The sequence below is a fragment of the Pan troglodytes genome, chromosome 18 (genome assembly GCF_028858775.2).
Source record: "Pan troglodytes isolate AG18354 chromosome 18, NHGRI_mPanTro3-v2.0_pri, whole genome shotgun sequence".
Lineage (NCBI taxonomy): Eukaryota > Metazoa > Chordata > Mammalia > Primates > Hominidae > Pan > Pan troglodytes.
The window spans coordinates 79,998,512-80,018,178 of record NC_072416.2 but is presented as its reverse complement, the minus strand read 5'-3'; the positions used below and the strand labels follow the sequence as shown (position 1 = coordinate 80,018,178).

Sequence of the window (19,667 nt, the reverse complement as noted above, 5' to 3'; positions counted from 1 at the left end):
TTCTGCCCCTGAGTAAAGTGAGGAAAGCGCATGTGTGTGTGCAATAGAAGATCTCAGGACAGTTCCTTCAGATCAATCAGATTTGCTGAGCCACATCTGCTGGAGGAAAACAGGTTACATTTTTCTTTTTCTTTTTTTTTTTTGAGACAGAGTCTTGCTCTGTCACCCAGACTGTAGGGGAGTGACGCAATCTTGGCTCACTGGTTCAAGCAATTCTTGTGCCTCAGCCTTTCAAATAGCTGTGACTACAGGTGCGCACCACCACACCCAGCTAGTTTCTGTATTTTTAGTAGAGACGGGGTTTCACCATGTTGGCCATGCTGGTCTCAAACTCCTGACCTCAAGTGATCTGCCCGCCTCAGCCTCCCAAAGTGCTGGGATTACAGGGATGAGCCCAGCCTACATTTTTCATCCAACAGAGCCTGGCCTTCAGTGTTAAAACTATGTAATCATCACTTATTCAGCTCTCAGCATGAGCCAGAGAGACACTTAACATACTCCTCACAATACCCCCATGAAATAGGCATTATTATTCTCCCCATTTCACAGCTGAGCAAACTGCAGCTCAGAGAGGTTAAGTCACTCACCTAAAGACACATAGCTAGAAAGGGGCAGGGCTGGGATTCAAAACCATGACCCCAAATACACATAAGTGAGCAGGCAGGGGTGAGCATTCTGCTACTAGCGAACTTCTTCAGGAAGAGACTAAGGCACAGGGAAGGAGAAAGGCACAGAAACATGCACCTACCCGCCAAGCTGAGCGTGCTGAGGACGAACTGAGTGCCATACAGGATGGTGAAGCAGCAGTCTTCTTTCTGGCGAACTGCTTTTGCTCGCTCGAAATCTTTGGAGTTCTTCCCTGGGCGGATTTCTTTTATTTCCATGATATCCACTAAAATGAAATTAACATGAGCCAATTAGAAGCTGGAGTTCCCTCCACCTGAGGATGCAGCCACACAACTGCAGCCCAGGCACAGCCTGGCTCCTTCCTTCCCCAACAGGATCCCTCAAAGCTATCTCTGCGTCTGGACTCAGTGCCCCCTCCTTCTGGAAATGGACAAAGGGCTAAGACCCTACCCGGGCATTTGCTGCCACCCCACAAACCCCTGGAGTCTGAAGAGTTTGGGGTTTCCGCTCACCCTGTTTCTCAGATAGACACATTTTAAACTAGGACAATTAATTTTTGTAATGCATCTGAGATTTCAGGAAATAAGCACAGACTATTCTACCAAAAAAAAAACAAGAGACCAAATTGATGCTCACTAGAGATCACTCTAGGCAGCCTAAAAGTTCCAACTGTCCGGTTGACCTTGACCTTGATGACCTTTTCCCTTGAGTCCCAAAAGCTACAAATGCTCTGTGGCTCAATTAAAGGGGGAAGAGGAAATGAAGGCACTGAGTAACTGATTCAAATTAAAAATAATAATAAGAGGCCAACCCCAGCGTTGGGGATGGTCACAGGGGTTCTGGATATCACAGGGCCTATGAGAAGAGAGTGGTAAACTATTACTCTGGTAACAGTCCAGAGTAATGGACTGTTACTAATGGGCCACAGCCTCCAGTATTTATGCCTTATATAGCCAGCTGCCCTTCAATCCAGGTTGTCTCTGTGACCTGTTTTAACCAATAAAATGTAGTATAAATCAGAGATTCCCCAACCCCCAGGCCATGGAGCCGTACCGGCAAGTAAGCACTATTATCTGAGCTCCACCAACTGTCAGATCAGCAGCGGCATCAGATTCTCATAGGGGCGCAAACCCTATGGTGAACTGCGCATGCGAGGGATCCAGGTTGTGTGGTCCTTATTGGAATCTAATGCCTGATGATCTGAAGTAGAACAGTTTTATCCTAAAGCAATCCCCCCACTGCCCCCACCATCTGTGGAAAAACTGTCTTCTACGAAACTGGTCACTGGTACCAAAAAGGTTAGGAGCACTGGCACGCTGGCATAAATGATGCTGTACCAGTTCAGGGTCTAATCGTTTTTTTTGTTTGTTTGTTTTGAGACAGGATCTCACTCTGTCACCCAGTCTGGAGTGCAGTGGCATGATCTCAGCTCACTGCAACCTCTGCCTCCCAGGTTCAAGCAATTATCCTGCCTCAGCCTCAGGAGTAGCTGGGATTACAGGCATGTGCCACCATGCCCGGCTAGTTTTTGTATTTTTAGTAGAGATGGCGTTTCATCATATTGGCCAGGCTGGTCTTGAACTCCTGACCTCAAGTGATCTGCCCACCTCAGCCTCCCAGAGTGCTAGGATTACAGGCGTGAGCCAGCGGGCCCAACCTGGGGCCTAATACTTAAGAAGGCCTGGTACCTTCCATTTTGTGCTCTGGGAGAAGCCAGCCTCTATGTAAGAAGTCAGACTACCTGGAGACCACCATGCTGTAAGAAGCCCAAGTTAGCCCTATGGAGAGGCCATGGAAGAAGAATCAATGCCCTCAGCCAACAGCCCAGCTGAGCCCCCAGCCAACAGCCACAGAGCACTGGACCATCTTAGAAGTGGATCCTCTGGCCCCAGTGAGCTGCCCCAGCTGACAACATGTGGAACACAGACAAGCTCTCCCAGTCCCCACCCATGCCCAGATTGTACAAATATGTGCAATAAATAAAATGATTGTTGTCTTAAGCCACTAAACACTGGGATAGTTTGCTGTATAGCAATAGATAACAGAAACAAGTAAGAAATCCTTCCGTTCTGCAACTTCTGCTGCCATGTGACTCCATCTACTCTGGTCAAAACCTACCAGGCAAGGATAGCAACCTGACTGACTCAAAGGTGACTCCTCCTTCCCCCTACAAGATGACCAGTGAACTCTGGACTGGCACAGAGACACAAGCTCAACGAGCTCAACCAGTCCCTTCTTTCCCTTTCTTCTGAAAAACAACAACAACAAAAATCTTTTCATGGGATGCACCCATTCCATGTGCTTTAGATAGAGCTGATTCGCCCCCACCACCTTCAACCATAAGCTGAAGGGGACAGCAGGGGCCAGGGAATGACCCAAGTGCCCTGGCTCAGTGACTGGTTCGGGGACAGACACATGGCCCAGCTGCACCATCAGCATCCTCCTGGGACTTATTTGGCCAGGACTACTGGTAAAACCTCCCCTCCACGGCTGCTCCCAAGCTGGTAAAACATGAGCCTCAGAGTGGCAGGGACCACCTTGTCTACCACGGAAGAAAGTGTTATCAAACCCTGGTGTACCTTTGAACTCCAGCACTCCTGGAGATGAGGGTGAGAAAGGAGATCTCAGCTTTGCAGCAAGAAGAGGTGGCTGTGGCCTGGAATTAAGGAAGAGGACAGAACGAAGTCCACAGAGGTGAGCAAAGGCATCTTAGAGTCATAGTGAAACACAGGAAAAGTTCGTGGCCATTCACAGGCAACAATGGGAGCTAGAGGAGGAGAGCAGAGAATTAAGTTAGAGGAGAGGGGATGGGATGCACTCAAAGCTTTCTGAGTTCTTACCGTGGGTCTAGCTCAATTAGAAACAGCTCAGTGGGCAAAAGCCATGTGAAAACAAGCCGGGCACTGGTGGCCCACGCCTGTAATCCCAGCACTTTGGGAGGCCAAGGGGGGCAGATCACTTGAGGTCAGGAATTCGAGACCGGCCTGGCCAACAAGGTGAAACCCCATCTCTACTAAGAATACAAAAAGTAGCTGGGCTTGGTGGCACAGGCCAGTTGTACCAGCTACTTGGGAGGATGAGGCAGAAGAATTGCTTGAACTCGGGAGGCGGAGGTTGCAGGGAGCCGAGACCACGCCACTGCACTCCAGCCTGGGTGACAGAGTAAGACTTCGTCTCAACAACAACAACAACAACAAAAAGGCCATGTGAAAAGACTAAAAAAACAGCATGTCATCTACATCCTGTGCATGTACGGTGGTAGACATACCCACCTATACGTGTGACAAGATTTCGTAGAATTACACATCAAAACAAATACAAAATAACAAGAAAACTGAGTGTATGTAAAAAATGGTGAAAACCAATTAAGATCTGCAGTTTCATTAATAGCACTGCACCAGCGACCATGTCCAGGTTTTGATAACTATGGTTATGAAAGATGTTATCACTGGAGCAGCTAAATGAATGGTTCACAGAAACTGTACTATTTTTGCCACGTCCACATGAGTCTAAAATTATTTCAAAATAAAAAGTAACTAAAATCTCTTCTCAATTATGGGTGGCCCTATTATTAGGGGGGTGGTATCTCTAAACCTTGCGGGGTAGAGTATTAGGGATGAAGGTGAGAGAGAGTAGAGAAAGGACTCATCCCCCGTCACACCCCACTGAGGACTTCTACTACAAGCTGGCTGGGGGGACCCATAACAAGTGGGGACCCCATCCAGACCCTGCACTATAAATCTTGTTCAAAGGGCCATTCCCACTGATTGCAGACCTCGAGGAAACAAAAATAAGCGGCTCCCATCTTAAATCTTACTCAAGGGAGTTAACCCTATTGCCCGCATGTGCAGGAGATCTGAAGAATGACCAGTCCTCCACCTTGGCTGCATTATAATACTAAACATCATGCCTAGGGGTGGGGATTTAACACGCTAATGAGATATGCAACACAGGAAGAAGCTCTCTATGTTGTTATACTGTGCAGGTGCCAGAAGTTCCCCGCCTCTACATGCTTAAATATCACTCCCTGCCTACTTTAGCCCCTTTAAAATTCCTCTTCTGACTGTCTTTGGGGAGCCAGGAAGAGAATTCTCTTTCTCTTGTGCTCCTTCTCTTATGCCTGGGCATAAGCTCCAATAAAGCCTTGTCTGGGAAAACTCTTTGGACCTCTTGTCAATTTCTATCACACTGAGAGCCCAAGAACGCACGGTCAGTAAAAGATGGACATGTCGCCACTCTTCACCCAAACCAGAAATCTGAGTCTGCCTTATCTCTTCTCTTTATCTTCACTCCTCAAAAACAAACAAACAGAAAGATCCTTTTCGTGCACTGAAATTTTTTTTGTTTGTTTGTTTCACTTATTTGGGGGAAGCTTGAGTACTTTTAGAGACTTCATGATGTTGTACCCCAAAATACTTAATTTATCTCAAAAAAATGAGCACACTTTCTTATAGAACCATAAAACCTTACACCTAACAAAACTGATGATAATTACATAACATAACCTAACACCTCATCTGTATTTAAATTTCCCCAGTTTTCTCCAAATCTTTTTACAGTAGACTTGAAGACAAATAAAATGCATACATCTTATCTCGTTATGTCATTACATCTTCAATCCTAAGGAGTCTCCTTGTTTAATTTTGTTTTCTCTTGTGCCTTTGACTTTTTAAAGACACTAGGCACTGGAATTCATTTTTAGAGGAAATCAACATGGCTGATATAACTGCTTTAGCAATTATCTAAAAACTTGAAAGGTATTAAGGTTTGTTTTCCAAAGTTAGTTATTCACCCACCCAGTTGACTGCCAGTGAAAGTCTAGTGACTTTAAGCAAACATTCTTTTCTCTTTCTGTCTAGTCTAACAATTCTCTTTCCTGGTAAAATGTCTTCAAGAGGGAATTTTTTTGGTGTTTTTTTTTTTTTTTTTTTTGAGACAGAGTTTTGCTCTTGTTGCCCAGGCTGGAGTGCAGTGGCACAATCTCGGCTCAGTGCAACCTCCGCCTCCTGGGTTCAAGTGATTCTCCTGCCTCAGCCTCCCGAGTAGCTGGGATTACAGGCATCCGCCACCAGATCTGGAAAATTTGTGTGTGTGTATGTGTATTTCTAGTAGAGACAGGGTTTCACCATATAGGTCAGGCTTGTCTTGAACTCCAGACCTCAGGTGATCCGCCTGTCTCGGCCTTCCAAAGTACAGAGATTACACGCATAAGCTACCACGCCCAGCCAAGAGGGGATCTTTGAACTGGCCTATGGTGAGCATCTGTCCTTACAGAAAAATTATACATAACTAAAGAAAAACTTTTTTAGACAATGTAACATTGTCTTCCAGCAATAGCCAGATTTTAACAATTCTACTTCTGAAATTGCTCTGGAATCTGTCAACGTCTATCCATTTCCATGGCCAACACCACAATCCAAGCCATTATCTCTTGTCTATGGAGGCAGCTTCCTGACTTGTCTCCTTATAGCAGTACATTATCCCCACAGTCACCTTATGAAATACAAACAGGCTCATGCCACTCCTTGGGATCAAGCCTTCCCGTGACGACCCATTGCTGTAAGGACTAAGAACCACAGCCCTGTGATGACCCCTCCAACCCCACGTGGCCTAAGCATCTGCCTCCCAGCCCTTACACCACCCACACAGGCCCCTCCAAGCATCTCTTATAGGTCACACTCATTCCTACCATAGGACATTAGTGGTGCTATTGGCACCACTGAAAATGTTCTTCGTCTGGTTAGTGCCAAGCTCTCCCTTCCAGTCTCAGCTCAATCAAATCAAACTCAGAAAACCTCCCAATGCCTGCTATGAACTATACCAAGCACCTCTTTTCCACAGCACTCAACAGAGGCAAATATTTATTAGATGGAATCTGTGGATCCACAGCCCTGCTTTCCTAGACTGTAAACTCCATACACGCAGGGATTGTGCACCCTTCTTCACCACTGAGCTCCACCCCTATCAGAGTAGCTGGCACACAGCAGGGCCCAATAAGTAGTTCTTGGAAAGAGGAAAGGGACAGAGAGAGATGGGGACCTCAAGAGGGATCAAACTACTGATGATTGAGCACAGCAGGGGACAGAGAGGAAGAAGGACAGAGTAGGAGACAAGGGAGACCAAGGGAGACAGAGAGGGATAGAGAGACCAGGTACAGAAAAGCACAGGTTACCCAGACAAGGAGGGAGAGAAATGCAAACACACATGTACAAAGGCAGAGAGACAGAGCATGGTAAGAAAGAAAGAATGAAATTCTAACAGCCATTCTAATGATACAAGCAGCCCTGCACATCCGCACACCCCCTTCCAAAGGGCCCAAACAAGCACCCTTTGGAAGCCAGCCCTGCCCCAGGAAAGAGCTGCAGGCATCTGCCTTCATCAACCAGGACTTTATCATCCTGAACACCCCTCTCTTGCTTCTTCCCAAGACAAGTATTAGCTTATTCATCATACTTCTGAAATGATTATCCTTTCTCCACTGAGTGGCCTCTGCCCCTTTGTCAAAGATCAGTTGATGATATTTGTGTGGGTCTATTTCTGGGCTTTTGATCCTGTTCTACTAATCTTTCTATTCTTCTGCCAACATCACCTGTACTGATTACTGGAACGTTAGAGTAAGTCTTGCAGTCCTCTGATTTCGTTCTACAATACTGTGTTTGCTAGTCTATGTCTTCCACCTTTCCATATAACCTTTGGAATCACTTTAATCACTACCCACAGAATAACTTGCTGGGATTTTGTAATATTGTGACTTTTAATAAGATATACAGTCATCCCTCAGTGACTGTTGGGGATTGGTTCCAGGATCTTCCACAGATACCAAAATCCAAATAGATGCTCAAGCCTCTGATAAAAAATGGCAGAGAATTTGCATATAGCCTATGCGCATCCCTCCATAAACCTTAAATCCCTAGATTACTTTTAATACCTAATACAATGTAAATGTTATGTAAATAATTATACTGTATTGCTCAGGGAATAATGACAACAAAAAAGTTTGTCCATGTTCAGTAAGATGCAATTTTTTCAAATATTTTCAATAGACCATAGCTTAAATCCACAGACGCAGAATCCACAAATACAGAGGACTGACTGCATATATTTGGTCTCCAACCCCATTTTCTGGCACACAACCCCTAACACCCTTGGAATCTCCAGTGATAAGTATCTTTTTGTATGGCTGGGGGCTCCTAGATACCTCAGGATGAAGGTTGGCTGCCAGGGGAACCAATGATGTGATTAGAGGGTTGGAACTTTCAGCCCTACCCCCAACGTCCAGGAAGGAGAAAGGGGCTAAAGATTGAGTTGGTCACCAACGGCCAATGATTTAATCAACCATGCCTTTGTAATTAGGCTCTCATAAAAACCCAAGATGACAGGGCTTAGAGAGCTTCTTGGTTGCTAAACACATGGAAGTTTCTGGCGGGTGGCATGCCCAGAGAGAACATGGGAACCCTATGCCCCTTCCCATATACCTCGCCCTATGCATCTCTTCTATCAGGCTGATCATCTTTATCTTTTGTAATATCATTTTAATAAACTGGTATACATGTTTCCCTTAGTTCTGTCAGCCATTCTAGCAAATTAATCAAACCCAAGGAGTGGGTTATTGGAACCCCAATTTAGAGCCAGTCAGTCAAAAGCATAGGCCACAACTTGGGCTTGTGACTGGCACCTGAAATGGGACAGAGTCTTGAGGGACTGAGCTTTCAACCTGTGGAATCTGACTCTAGCTCCAGGTAGATAGTATCAGAATTGAACTGAACTAGAGGACACCAAACCGGTGTCCAATGGAGAATTGTTTGCTTGATGTGCGGGGGGAAAACCATACACATCTGGTGTCAAATGTGTTGAGTACAGAGGAAAGAGAAAGAGAAAAAAAACACACCTTGATTTTTCCTTTCTCTGAGGTGAAGTGTTTTGTGCTGTATTGAATGTGAATTGAAAAAAACCTTTTCTTGTATCTCTATTAGATTTTGGTTGGGATTGTGTTGAATCTATAGATGAAGCCAGGAAGAACTGATATCTTGAAAATATTGAGTCTTCCTATCCATGATCTATCTACTCATGATCTTTTTAAGCATTAGCCATAAGCCAAATGTTCTGCTGGATGTACTTGATCCTGGCCCTCAAGGGTCTTACAGATACAGTAGCCTCATCCTTGAGGATAAAAATAAATGCTATATAGCAAAACTCTTACAGAGCACCTACTCTGTGTTAGGCAGAATGCTAATGTTTTGCATGTTATCATAGGTTGGATCCCTGGAAGTTGAGCCTGAGTCAGGAATTCTTGCTCAAGTGTTTACTGGTAGAGTGCAGGAGTGGGATGGGGAGCAGAATAAAGCTAAACAAGGCTGTGGTCCCCCTTAGGGATGGGCTTCACCCTGATTGTATAGGGAGTGTCGGGGGGATGTCTGGAGCATGAATCACACTGGAAAAGTAGGTCCTCCTGAAGGAAGGGAGGCCAGTCCTTCTTGTCCTCCCTGCCAGTCAGTCATTGGCTTGGCTTACAGCCACTACAACCTCCTAGGTGATGCAGCTTTCTTCTAGTGAGAGCAGTGCCCTGAAGAAGGGGCACCTGTGAGCCACGACACCCAACACTCCTACCAGCTGGGAAATGGAGCACAAGCCTGGTAATGGGAGCTGAGTGGGGCACAACAGCATCCTCTGTATTAACTCATCGTTCCTCACGAGAACACTATGAGGCAGGTACCATGACTGCCCCTATTTTACAAATGAAGAAACAAATGAGATGTGGAGAAGTGAAGAACCTTGGCCAGGGTCACCAGCCACAAGTGCAAGACCCAGCATTTGAACTTTGACTCATAGTCAAGCAAGTGACTCTAAGAAGCCACATAAGAATATGCAGCTCTCTCCAGGGTTTTCTATCTGGTATTCAGCAAAGTCTGAGGGGGTCGGTGGGCATTTTTGTTGACATCTCCACCCCTTGATCTTACATCAGGCAGGGGCATCTTGGTGAATGATGATCCCACTACCCACAGGGGTGCAGAGCTGCACAGAGAGCGGTCAGGCCCACTGCGCTCAACGCAGTGCATTCAAGCCACCTTTCTGACCCGAGGCTGGGAACAAGATTCTAGTGCAGGGGCTGCAAATTCATGTTCCCAGGAGCTATCCAAGTCATGAGGAGCAGTGTCGCTACTGATGAGGTGGACAGACTCTGGAACCTGGAGTCCCAGCTCCCCAGCTTATAGCAGATAGCTTTGGACAGTAACTTCAATTCTCTGTGCCTCTGCTTCTTCATGTGAACAACAGGAGTGATAGTGATACTTACCACACAGTGCTCTTGTGGGGATTAAATGAGTGTGTGACTGTACATGTGTGTTTGTCAATTAAAATAGTACCTGGCAAAACAAAAATGTAGGGGAAAAAAAACAAAGATGTAGAAGCTTCTCTGTACTTGTTAGCAACTGAATCAACCTGGACACATATAAGGCATAAGAAATAACACGGGACAGGGAACAATGGCTCATGCCTATAATTCCAGCACTTTGGGAGGTTGAAGTAGGAGGATCATTTGAAACCAGAGAGTTCAAGACCAACCTGGGCAACAAAGCAATACCCCATCTCTAAAAAAATAATACGAAAAATAAACGCAGTTAGCCAAGTGTGCTGGTGCACACTGGTAGTCTCAGCTACTCAAGAAGTTGAGGCAGGAGAATTGCTTGAGCTCAGGAGTTTGAGGCTGCAATGAGCTGTAATCACAACTCTGCACACCAGCCTGGCAAGAGAGCAAGACCCTGTCTCAGAAAAAAAAGAAAGAAAGAACATGGTGTCTCAATTTATTTGCTGTGAACATTAAGGAGGCAGATCCTTATGTATCGACATGACAAAAACTCCTCGATGACCTGTGTAAATAGGAGACTAGATGCATGCATCCATGTGTGTACACACATACATGCCCATGTGTACATGTACATATTATATACAATTGTCCATCACTATGCAAATTCTCACTATCTGAATGTCTACTATAACTTATTAACTCTTTTTTTATGCAAAATGCACAATCCAGATCATAGACCTGCTGTACGAGGTTCACGAGCACCTAGGTGCCAATGAAGACAGTGAAGGTGTGGGCCAGGCACAGTGGCTCACGCCGGTAATCCCAGCGATTTGGGAGGCCTAGGCGAGCAGATCACTTGAAGTTGGGAGTTTGAGACCAGCCTGGCCACCATGGCAAAACCCTGTCTCTACCAAAAATACAAAAATTAGCCAGGCATGGGGGCATGCACCTGTAATCCCAGTTACTAGGAAGTCTGAGGCAGGAGAATCACTTGAACCCGTTGTGGGGGTGCAGAGGTTGCAGTGAGCCAAGATCACACCACTGCACTCCGGCCTGGGCAACAAGAGTGAAACTCCATCCGAAAGAAGAAAGAAAAGAAAGGAAAAGAAAAATGAAAAGGTGCCTGGGCACGGTGGCTCACGCCTGTAATCCCAGCACTTTGGGAGGCTGAGGCGGGTGGATCACGAGGTCAGGAGATAGAGACCATCCTGGCTAACACGTGAAACCTCGTCTCTACTAAAAATACCAAAAAAAAAAAAAAATCAGCCAGGTGTGGTGGCGGGCACCTGTAGTCCCAGCTACTTGGGAGGCTGAGGCAGGAGAATGGCATAAACCCGGGAGGCAGAGCTTGCAGTGAGCCGACGTCACACCACTGCACTCCAGCCTGGGCCACAGAGCAAGACGCCTTCTCAAAAAAAAAAAAAAAAGAAAGAAAAAGAAAACAAAAGAAAAACAAAAAGGAAAAAGGAAAAGGAAACAGAAACAGAAAAGGAAAGGAAAGGCGTCTCTGTCTGCAATGGAAGAGAAGCAGTTAGACACACAACGAACGGCACATCAAACCTGGCATCCTGCCCATTCTATTGAGTTTTTCTTTCATCCCAGCATTTGCTTCTGACAAGCAAACTACCAACCAGGGTCCAATTTAAATGAATCTTTAGTATTTTAAACAGATCATTTCATTGTTTTTTCCATTACAGTACAAGGTAGTTGGAGGATAGAAGAATATCCTAATTCAGAAACATTACTGTATAGTATCCTATGTACTTTTTGCAAACATGCTTAGCAATGAGTTCATCAAAGCACCCAAAAACTGGGTACTTGTTGCTGTAGATGCTTTGTATTCATGCGAAAAATATTGGTAGGCTGATTTTAGGTACTTAAGGTTGTTAAGTGATACTAAGGAAATTGGCTGGGGTGTTTCAATCAGTTGGTAATGCATCAGCACTTGTCTCTGTGTAATATGATGTAATATATTGCAATCCAAAAATGTTCCTCTCCAGTGTGTTTTCAGGAATGTACTGGATTCAGCTAAGAAGGAATGTGCCTATTTGTAAGTGTGCACGTATGAGTGTAAAGGTGTGAGAAAGGGTACCAAAAGATTTCCACCAACTTGCTGACAACAGGCACTACTAGTGAGAAGGAGATGGGCAAACGATGGTCAAGGAGGGCTTTATCTGCATGGGTTCAAATTTTCGCCAAGGGCTCATAGTGACTAAAACAACACTTTATTCTCAAAGTAGGCTGTGGTCAGCAGACCTCAGGCCATGCACTCTTGCATGGTGGGGCTCAGTGGCCGAGTTTCCTGCTTGAAGAAAGTGAGATAACCCAGCCACAGAAATGAGGCTTCATCTTTGCACAACCCCACCCCCTTCCCAGCATCACCTCGGGTCTTCCCAGGTCCACCCCACCCCCACCACCCATCCCTCCACTCCCACCCCCTGCAAACAAACCCCCACACACCGAGTCTCCTAGAGTCAGCCTCAAAGGCCGGCACCCCACTCCAGCCACCCTCCCTCAGCCCTCCCTGCCTACCCATCACTTTCTGGCACACCCTTGCGGATTTTTGGCCCCTCCATGCGTCTCATAGCTTCCTCTCACTCCCCGCTTTACACCACCGACCCCTGTGCTGGCCGGGCCATGACCCTGTTCTTCAAGCTCCCATTCCCTTCCTCCTCCCACTACTGATTCTCTGTCTCTCTCAGGCTCCCTGCACCCCCGGAACGTCCTCCCACCCCTGACACCAGGAACATGGCTTTTTCCCCAATTCCCATACATGACCTCAAGGGGCACCACACCTGACAATGAGCTTAACCAAAATTTCTCTCTGGAAGCTCAAGACATATTCAAGCGAGCAAACAGACAGACAGAAGGCTTGGGCACCTTCCCACACATACCCCACCCTCTTTTCCGACTTTCAGTTATTCAGTCAACCAGGCAGTCACAGAACCCCACGCTGAGCGCTAGGGATGCCACACTGCAGAGACAGACACAGTCCTGCCCTCAGACGGCTCTGAGTCTGGGAGGGAGGACAGGCCCTGTCCAGGCCGGCATATGATATGTGAATATCCACATCTCCATCCACATCAGGAGTGCAACAGAGTCCACACTGGGGCTCCTCCCCAGCAAGGGGAAGAAAGGCTTCTCTGAGCACATGCATCCTGGCTGAGTTCTGCAGACTGGAGCTCACCTGGGAAGAAGAGGAGAAAGCCTCCCTTTGTAGGAAGTTGTGGAGTACAAAGACCTTTGTTCAAATCCTGGCTTATGCTCCCCAGGGGTGCACAGGAACCAGGCACGTTGCATCCCTTCTCTTTGCTGTTTCCTCCTCTGTACAAGCAGTGATGCTTATCATTGAGTTGTCATGCAAACCAAATGAAATAACATGAAATAAAAACCACGTAGCCCCAGGAGGGCTCCAACAAGGTGAGTTTAGCTACTAGTCTGAATGGTTTTCTGTACCACCTTGCAACACCAGCTTCCCAGCTGCTGGTGGTTTCACTTTAAGTAAAAAGCCCCAGTGTTGCTTATTGACCTCAGCCAAGGACCCTGCTTTAAGAAAAACCAAAGGTGTTAGGTTACTTCACACATGTAGCAGCGTCTGACATGGCAGCTGGGGGAATAGGTGAGATACACAGCAGAAGAACATGTAATGACAAAAGGGGCTTCCGAGGCACACACAGTAGAGCAGAAAGAGCCCAGCTCTAGCAGGATCTAGCAGGCATGAATTAAATCCAGCTCTTTCTCTCCTGGCTGTATGAAGAAGCCTCTATTCTGGCTTACTGTCTATTTTCTCATCTATAAAATGGAAAAAGAACATACACCCCATAGAGATATATCTGAAAAAAAAAACTTTCCAAAAGGTAAAGTTTACAGCCGGGCGCAGTGGTTCATGCCTGTAATCCCAGCACCTTGGGAGGCCAAAGTGGGCAGATCACTTGAGGTCAGGAGTTTGAAACCAGCCTGGCCAACATGATGAAACGCTGTCTCTACTAAAAATACAAAAATTAGCTGGGCGTGGTAGTGAGCGCCTGGGTGCCTGTAATCCCAGCTACTCAGGAGGCTGAGAAGAACGGCTTGAGCCCAGGAGACGGAGGTTGAAGTGAGCCAAGATCATGCCACTGCACTCCAGCCTAGGTGACTCAGTGAGACTCTATCTCAATAAATAAATAAATAAATATATAAAGTTTACTTTTTGGCCTGCAGATAGGGGGTGGGCCTGCCCTTATCTTCTTTGTTAAAAAGATAATAAACAACAGAGTTGTTGCGGCTGAGCTGACAGCAGAGGGGAGAACCAGTGTCCTGCTTCCATGTGAAGAGATTCTTCCCAGATCATTATGCTCAAATAATTAGGTCTGTGATTCTAATGCTTCATATTCATGCAGAACTATTCAATAGATAAGAGTTTTCAGTGATGCTGGGGAAACTGGTGCTTCTCTCCCCTCTGGGACTCCCCCTCCCCAAGGGAGGAAGGGACCACTCCCTGGAAAAAGGAACTGAGGATACTCAGCCTCTTCGTCTTGTTCTAGCTGGATCCACCCCCAAGGGACCACGTGCCCTGCCCTGTTCCTTGCCACTCAGAAGGGAGCTGCCTCCAAGACAGGGGTCCCCAATCCCCAGGCCATAAACTGGCACCTGCCTGTGGCCCGTTAGGAATCGAGCCGCACAGCAGGAGGTGAGCAGGGGTCTAGTGAATGTTACTGCCTGAGCTCCACCTCCCGTCAGATCATCAGCGGCGTTAGATTCTCATAGGAGCACAAACCTTATTGTGAACTGCACATGTGAGGGACCCAGGTGGCACACTCCTTATGAGAATCTAATGCCTGATGATCTGTCACTGTCTCCCATCACTCCCAGATAGAACTGTCTAGTTGCAGGAAAACAAGCTCAGGTCTCCCACTGATTCTACATTACGGTGAGTTGTATAATTATTTCATTATATATTACAATGTAATCATAATATAAATGAAGTACACAATCAGTGTAATGCCCTTGAATCATCCTCACACTGTCCCCCCAGGCCAATCTGGCCCACGGAAAAGTTATCTTCCACAAAACCGGCCCCTGGTGCCAAAAAAGTCCGGGACTGCTGCTCTGAGACACCTACAGGCATCCACCCAGGCCATGACAGGGTGGGCAGGTCAGGGGCCAGCTGTCAGGGCTCAATTCTAAGCGTGCTCTCCAGGCAGCCATCTCATCGCCCTTCGTTGATTGCCGATGTTTCATTTCTCAATCACTTCCAAACTCAGGAGACAATGAGAAAATGAGGAGCTTTATGTGCTCACCACTAACACCCCCAGCATGGGCCATCAAATAATTCTTTAAGTTTTTTTGGAGACAAGGTCATGCCCTGTCACCCAGGCTGGAGTGCAGTGGCACAATCACAGCTCACTGCATCCTTGAACTCCTAGGCTCAAGGGACCCTCCTGCCTCAGCCTCCCAAAGCCAGGTGACTGGGACTACAGGCATGCACCATCACACCTGGCTAAGTTTTCTCTTTTTAGTAGAGACAAGGTCTCACTATGTTGCCTAGGCTGGTCTCAAATCCCTGGCCTCAAGTGATCCTCCCATTTTGGTTCCCCCAAGTGTTGGGATTACAGGCATGAGCCACCATGCCCAGCCTAAATGTTCATCATTTTGGTGCCATTTAAACTTGGTGTTTTCACCCTCCTGCTGGAAATTAAATTTAAATGGTGCCCACCCTTTGTTATGTCTTAACTGTAGTATATTTTAAAATATATTGAAAAAATACATACCTGGCACCTCTAAACTATGAAATCAAGTTTCTTTTCTGTATAAAATTAAGTTTAAAAACAGTGAATCAATATTAAAATAAGTATTAGATATAAAATAGTACTCATGGTACGCAAATATAACAAAAATTATTAAGACAATAAAGGAAGGGCTCATTACGTTATATACAGCCTATTAATATTTTAATAGGCTAATTCTGCTCTTCTTTAAACCAGTATTGTGTATCAAAATTACACAGAAAACTCTCATTATACGAAGACTATATAGAGATTTTTTTTTTTCCTCACACATGGATTGACCAGTTTTGGGGGGTGGTTTGGAGCCATATGACATTATTTCTCAAACTGCAAACACTTGTTTATCAACCTTATAAGGTTTGTTGTATCGCCTACTGCTGATACTATTTATGTGATAGTATTCTTTAAATCAACTCACCGTTTTCACCTGAATTGATGTATGTTAAGAGTGATTTTATGTTTTTGGCAAAAAGAAAACCAGTAACACTCACCGTATACAATAGGAACTGCAAAATAATAAAATCAGTGGAAACGTGACAATATTATTAAATTCTACCTAGAAATAGTTGTCTGCTGGAAGCAAAACCCTCGGCTTGGTTCTGTGAGTCATAAAGGGAAATAAGAAGCCTTTAAGAGAGGCACAAAGCCAATTAGCCATGCAAGACTCACTGATGGGGTCAGAGTGGTGTCACCTAAAGAGAGGATTGGGTCACCGGGACCCGAGGAATGGCCACAGAGGTGGACCCATGCTTAAAGCCTTGAGCCTTACATGCACCACGTGTGCATTTTACCACATCTATGTTATTTACATATATATATATATATATATTTAATTTTACTTTAAGTTCTGGGATACATGTGCGGAACGTGCAGGTTCGTTACATAGGCATACATGTGCCATGGTGGCTTGCTGCACCTATCAACCTGTCATCTAGGTTTTAAACCCTGCATGCATTAGGTATTTGTCCTAACGCTCTCCCTCCCCTTGCCCCCACCCCCTGACAGGCCCTGGTGTGTGATGTTCCCCTCCCTCTGTCCATGTGTTCTCATTGTTCAACTCCCACTGATGAGTGAGAACATGTGGCGTTTGGTTTTCTGTTCCTGTGTTAGTTTGCTGAGAATGATGGTTTCCAGCTTCATCCATGTCCCTGCAAAGGACATGAACTCATTCTTTTTTATGTCTGCAAGTTATATTTTAATAAAGACATTTCATATCTTTCAGGCTGGCAACGGCGGCTCATGCCTGTAATCCCAGCACTTTGGGAGGCCAAGGCAGGCCGATCACATGAGGCCAGGAGCTCAAAACCTGCCTGGGAAACATGGTAAAACCCCATCTCTACTAAAAATATAAACATTAGCAAGGCATGGTGGCGGGTGCCTACAGTCCCAGGTGCTTGGAAAGCTGGGAGGTTGAGGCAAGAGAATCACTTGAACCCAGGAGGCAGAGGTTGCAGTGAGCCAAGATCAAGCCAGCGCACTGTAGCCTGGGCAACAGAGCCAGACTCCGCCTCAAAAAAAAAAATTAGTATCTTTCAAAGAGAGACATGTTAAAATTTTGGAAATGGAGTTGGTGTAAGAAATCGTTACATTGCTTCAGTCTCTTGACTATGATGATAGATACAGGATGCTATGCATGTGACCAAATTGTACATAACTAAATACACACAAGTACAAGGAAAACGGGGGAAAATCTGAATAAGACTGGTAGTGGGTTCTATGAATGTTGTGAATGTTAATATCCTGGCTGTGATACTGCACTACAGGTTTGCAAGACATTACCATTGGGGATAACTGGGTAACGTCCACATGAGATCTCTCTGTATCATTTCTTACAACTTTATGTGATTCTTCAATTATCTCAACAAAAATTCCAATGGAAAAAAATGCACAGCATCAAGGAGAAAAAAAAAAAAAAAAGACATGTTGGTACCACACAGATGTTCTTGTCATAATCAGGAAGACGGAAAGGGAACTGAGAAGGAAACCACACTCCCAACCTTGGTTCAGGCTCCCTAGGCACCGCCTGTTGTTCATGCTTTGCCATGGCACCCACGACACGGGGGTCCCTGCAGAGAGCATCCCTTACTCCTCCCAGGGGATTCTACCAGCCACCTCTGGGCTCCGCCTTCTGCCAGGACCCGTCCTATTTCCCGCCCAGCTAGAAATAGATGTTCATGCAGCCTCCTGATAAGCTGGGCACTGAAACCCAGAGGAAGTGGCCTGCAGGGTGCCCACTCGTTTGGAAAAGGCAAAGGTCACACAGCTATAGAAGCCAGCTGGGACCACAATTCCTAGGAATGTCAGCAAGGAGTTGAGGTAGTATGAGCAATGGCAGAAGAGTAAATGCAGACTTCCCTTTCAACAACAGCCTTTCATTTGATCACACACTTTTCTGACTTCCATCTGAAGCAGCACTGCATGTATATGTATTCTTGTTCTTTGAGTTTGCTAGTTTGTCTTTTTTTGTTTTTGTTTGCTTTTTATAGCAAGAGAAAGGTTCTCAGAATACAGACAACTACCTTAACTTGGATGGCCTGGAGTAAATTCTAGAGTTCTAACTGATGTTGAGTCTTCCCATGGAGAACACCGGTCCTCAACTTCCTACTAAGGACCTTTCGGCTTCAGAGAAAACCAAAGAGGAGAAAAGGGAAGGGAAACCACACATACAGAAACGCTGAGTACATGCCCGTGTGCACGGCAGGGGTCCTGACACCTGTGCACTCATGTAAGGCTGAGATGATTGTCTTCCTTCCACAGGTGGGGAGGCTGAAACAGAGAGAGTCACTGACTCATTCAAGGTCACAATGGTTGAGCCAGAACTTGAACCTGAATGGCCAGGCTCCAAAGTTTGCACTCGTTTTTGAGACACAGTGTTGCTCTGTTGCTGAGGTTGGAGTGCAGTGGCGCAATCTCAGCTCACTGCACCTCAGCCTCCTGAGTTCAAGCGATTCTCCTGCCTCAGTCTCCCAAGTAGCTGGGACCAAACGAGTGTGCCATCATGCCCGGCTAACTTTTGTATTTTTGTTGGAGATGGGGTTTCACCATGTTACCCAGGCTGGTCTCAAACTCCTCACCTCAGGTGATCCACCCACCTCACCCTCCCAAAGTGCTGGAATTACAGGCGTGAGTCACCTTGCCCAGCCCAAAGCTTGCACTCTTAACCACTACCAAGGGAAGGATGAAATGAGAAGCCAAGATCCAAAGTGCTCTCCCCTGCAGACAGCAAAAACCTCTTGGCTCCATCAGTGGGAATACGAGTCCATGGCTGACACGTGGGCCAATACAGGGCACCAGGAGATCCACGATCCAGTCCCACTGCCACTACCTTACTGTGTGACCTTGGGAGAGTCATTTTACCTCCCTGGGCCTCAGTTTCCCCCCCCGAGAAATGCAGGGATTGGGTCAGCTGTGTCACTTGGATAGTCTCTAGGGTATGAAAACACTAGTTGACACCAATTCAGGATGAAAATGGCTCTGGTCTTGTCCTTGGTGGCCCTGGAAAGAAAGTATAAACGGGTAATGTTGGGGGTTGAACTGCATCCCCCAAAAACACATATAGAAGTCCAGTCCCTGGTATGTGTGAATGTGGCCTTCTTTGGAAATAGGGTCTTTGCAGATGTAGTCAGGAAGAGCTCATGCTGGATTAGGGTGGGTCCTAACCCAAGACTAGTGTCCTCATAAGAGGGAAATTTGGACAGAGACAGACACAGAGGGAGAGATGGGAGTGCCATATCCACCAGCCAAGGGACACCCAGGGTCACCAGCAGCTACCAGAGGCCAGGAAGAGAAGAGGAAGGATCCTCCCCTAGAGCCTACAGCAGGAGCACGGCCCTACCAACACCTTGATTTCAGACTTCTAAGCTCCACACAGCAAGGGAGTAAGTACATTTCTGTTTTAAGTCCCTCAGTTTGTGGCACTTGTGTTATGGCAGCCACAGGACACTAATATAGGTAATAACATGGTTTTCCTA

At 46.1% G+C, this 19,667-nt stretch overlaps 1 protein-coding gene across 12 annotated transcripts in view; it reads right to left on the bottom strand.

The window, feature by feature from the left end:
- The window catches only part of PLCG2 (phospholipase C gamma 2), a 178,327-nt gene that overhangs the window by 101,985 nt on the left and 56,675 nt on the right, over nt 1-19,667 (bottom strand). For 4 of the 12 annotated variants that reach the window (XR_010152465.1, XM_001148089.6, XM_016930240.4 and 1 more), the window contains exon 3: nt 749-892. Coding sequence is in view for 10 of the 12 variants with exons in the window: in XM_001148089.6 (XP_001148089.4) it covers nt 749-892 (144 nt within the window). In the remaining 2 variants the exon portion in view is untranslated. Of the gene's footprint in view, nt 1-748; nt 893-3,206; nt 3,395-13,118; nt 13,445-19,667 lie in introns of those variants that run through there. The other 8 variants (XM_063797467.1, XM_063797470.1, XM_063797465.1 and 5 more) reach the window with 7 other exon arrangements.